Source organism: Sinocyclocheilus anshuiensis, unplaced genomic scaffold (genome assembly GCF_001515605.1).
Source record: "Sinocyclocheilus anshuiensis isolate Anshui unplaced genomic scaffold, SAMN03320099.WGS_v1.1 scaffold456, whole genome shotgun sequence".
Classification (NCBI taxonomy): Eukaryota; Metazoa; Chordata; class Actinopteri; order Cypriniformes; family Cyprinidae; genus Sinocyclocheilus; species Sinocyclocheilus anshuiensis.
Genome location: NW_015557074.1, coordinates 138,088 through 141,243, shown reverse-complemented (window position 1 = coordinate 141,243; position 3,156 = coordinate 138,088). Strand labels below are relative to the sequence as shown.

Here is a 3,156-nt window from a genome sequence, read left to right as displayed (position 1 = left end):
ATGTGTGTGTGTGTTTATTTTATTTCAGATTCAAAGGTACAAGACATAGTTGTTGATTTATATCTGCCGTCACGTTTTTCCAACCAGGCAGGAAACATCAAGGCTGTTAAAAGTCACAGTCAGTAGTTCATCCAGATAATGAGATACAAAGTGGGGAATGTTTTCACTGACCTTGTTTAGTAATTTTTCAGGCAACATTTAACGTTGATTGCGTCATTTGTGGTCCCTTATGTGCTACAAAGCATTGGGAGGAACTAGTGCAGAGATCATAGACAGCTTTTTTTTGTTTAAACTTAGTTCAAGTTTAAACACCCATCTTCCACAATAATTAGAATATTGAATAAAAAGAAATTAAAAAGAAGAATGAAAAATAAACGCTAATTCAATTAGAGATCTTACTTTTTGACACGTTATTATGATTTGCTTAACACAGAACTCTTAAACTGATTTTTGCACAATTCAAGCATATCTTTACCCTAAAATGTAATACATGAGATGTTCTGTTAGCCAGAGTGGCTAGTTTCTGCTAGTTTCACCGTTCAGACAAACATTTACCGAACATCCACCAACATTTCCATGCACCCCTAGTGTTGTGAAACAAACAAAGCCTTTAATTCCTCTTCCCACTCCAGGATTGGTCATCACAGCACTAGTGACGACAGCTCTGCATATCGCTCAGTCGACGAGGTGAACTACTGGGACAAGCAGGACCACCCCATCTCTCGCCTGCGACACTACATGACCGCCCGAGGCTGGTGGGGCGAGGACGAGGAGCGGGCCTGGAGGAAGCAGTCACGAAAACTCGTCATGGAGGCCTTCGAAAGAGCCGAGAAACGTCTGAAACCCAACCCCGAGCTGCTGTTCACTGACGTCTACGATGAGATGATGCATGAGTCCCTCAGTTGTCCTCAGAGTGAAAAGATGGATCTCAAAATCATACAGTCACTGTTGGAAAGGGTTCAACTATGCAGAAGATGCTGGAAAACCAAAGAATGTGCGGGAGCTGGGGGATTTTTCTGAAGAACAGCAGACAGTTGAACTGCTCAGGACCAACACAGCACTCATGAACAACTATCACAAAACAGAAGAACAGTCGTGGATCATCCAGGAAACGACACACAGTATTAAGATTCAAGTGTATGTAAACTTTTGAACAGGGACATTTTTTTAAATTCAGTTATTTTTTCTTGTGGTGTGTATATACACATCTGTTATGTGAAATAGCTTATTCAGGACAGTACTAAATACTAGTGCAGAGATCATAGACAGCTTTTTTTAGTTTAAACTTAGTTCAAGTTTAAACACCCATCTTCCACAATAATTAGAATATTGAATAAAAAGAAATTAAAAAGAAGAATGAAAAATAAACGCTAATTCAATTAGAGATCTTACTTTTTGACACGTTATTATGATTTGCTTAACACAGAACTCTTAAACTGATTTTTGCACAATTCAAGCATATCTTTACCCTAAAATGTAATACATGAGATGTTCTGTTAGCCAGAGTGGCTAGTTTCTGCTAGTTTCACCGTTCAGACAAACATTTACCGAACATCCACCAACATTTCCATGCACCCCTAGTGTTGTGAAACAAACAAAGCCTTTAATTCCTCTTCCCACTCCAGGATTGGTCATCACAGCACTAGTGACGACAGCTCTGCATATCGCTCAGTCGACGAGGTGAACTACTGGGACAAGCAGGACCACCCCATCTCTCGCCTGCGACACTACATGACCGCCCGAGGCTGGTGGGGCGAGGACGAGGAGCGGGCCTGGAGGAAGCAGTCACGAAAACTCGTCATGGAGGCCTTCGAAAGAGCCGAGAAACGTCTGAAACCCAACCCCGAGCTGCTGTTCACTGACGTCTACGATGAGATGATTCCTCCTATAGCCAAGCAGAGAGACGCCATGTGGCGGCACGTCCAGCAGTATAAAGAGCATTACCCACTTGATCTCTATGAGAAATAATCCATGAGCCGTGGACACAACTGGGAAGTTCCTTGCACATGTAAGTTTGTCTGAATAGTTTTTTTTTTCCGTTTCTACATTTGTATTGAATTAGAAAGCACAAATAGTGAAAGATGTGTTGTTATCCACCATATTTGCCACTAGAGGCCTCCGTACTGTCATTTTGTGCCTTGGAAAATGATAAAAAAGGAGTTGTGGAAATCGGTTGAAGGTCTTCTATACTGGCCTAGTGTAGCAAATGTTCTCATTGTTCTAACAGCCCATAAATACAGTATCATTACATTTGGCATAGTGCTATCAATCCATTCACTAGAATTTCTTTATTTAAAGCATGAAAATCTTGAGTGATTCCCCTGATTTTTTTTTCTTGATACTCTATGAGAACATTAAGTGTTCTTCATTCAGTATCTTTAGAATGTGGGTTTTCAAATCACTGTAAATGTTCAGAATTGGTTTCTCATTTCTCCACAAACACTCATTACAGGTGATGTGGTTGTGATACATGCTTTGTGAAAAGGTCAATTGTGTGTTATTACCCTCAGACTTTCCACTCCAAACTGAGCTATTAATAAGTATATATACAACATACTCTTACTGTAATAATAAATGGTTTGCGTCCTGTTAATTTCCCCCCACAGATGATATTGTTAATAATGACATTCTATTAACCTGTGATTTTCTGATTGGTAATAATGAACTGAACAAACTTTCTGTGTGAGATTGACTCAACTGTTACATGACATGATGATTGTTGTGTTTGAGATTTATTCGGAATAGCTTTAGGGGTTTGTAAATTGTATTTTAAACAATAAAAAATGCTCACAAAATGTAATCACTGATATAGTGACGTGCTTACTGAACGTAGACTATAATAAAATGTATAGTTTTGAGGCCTATTTTATGTAGAGCACAGTGGGTTTAAGTACTAATAACTGCTGGCGATTGAAACATTATGCAGACTAATAATGTTCAGTGTGTTGTGAAGAGTTCATTATGAATGAGGGTTGAACGAACTGGTAACTTTAATGCAGAGGAATACAAAGTAAATTGGGGGTCAGTGAACAGGGATTTTTTTTTTCTGAATATTTCCTACTCTCGGTTTTAAGTATTAAGCAGCACAACTGTTTTAAAAATTGATAAGATTTTTTGTTTGTTTTTTTTGAGCACCAAATCAGCATATTAGTATGA

At 38.8% G+C, this 3,156-nt stretch overlaps 1 protein-coding gene across 2 annotated transcripts in view; it reads left to right on the top strand.

Moving 5' to 3' along the window:
- The window catches only part of LOC107676752 (2-oxoisovalerate dehydrogenase subunit alpha, mitochondrial-like), a 14,087-nt gene extending 11,206 nt beyond the window's left edge, over positions 1-2,881 (top strand). The window contains exons 8-9 of one of the 2 annotated variants that reach the window (XM_016471422.1): positions 633-849; positions 1,843-2,881. In XM_016471422.1, the coding sequence (XP_016326908.1) occupies positions 633-849; positions 1,843-1,968 (343 nt within the window). In that variant the 3' untranslated portion in view covers positions 1,969-2,881. Of the gene's footprint in view, positions 1-632; positions 883-1,842 lie in introns of both variants that reach the window. The other variant, XM_016471423.1, reaches the window with a different exon arrangement.
- The last annotated feature ends 275 nt before the right edge of the window (positions 2,882-3,156 follow it).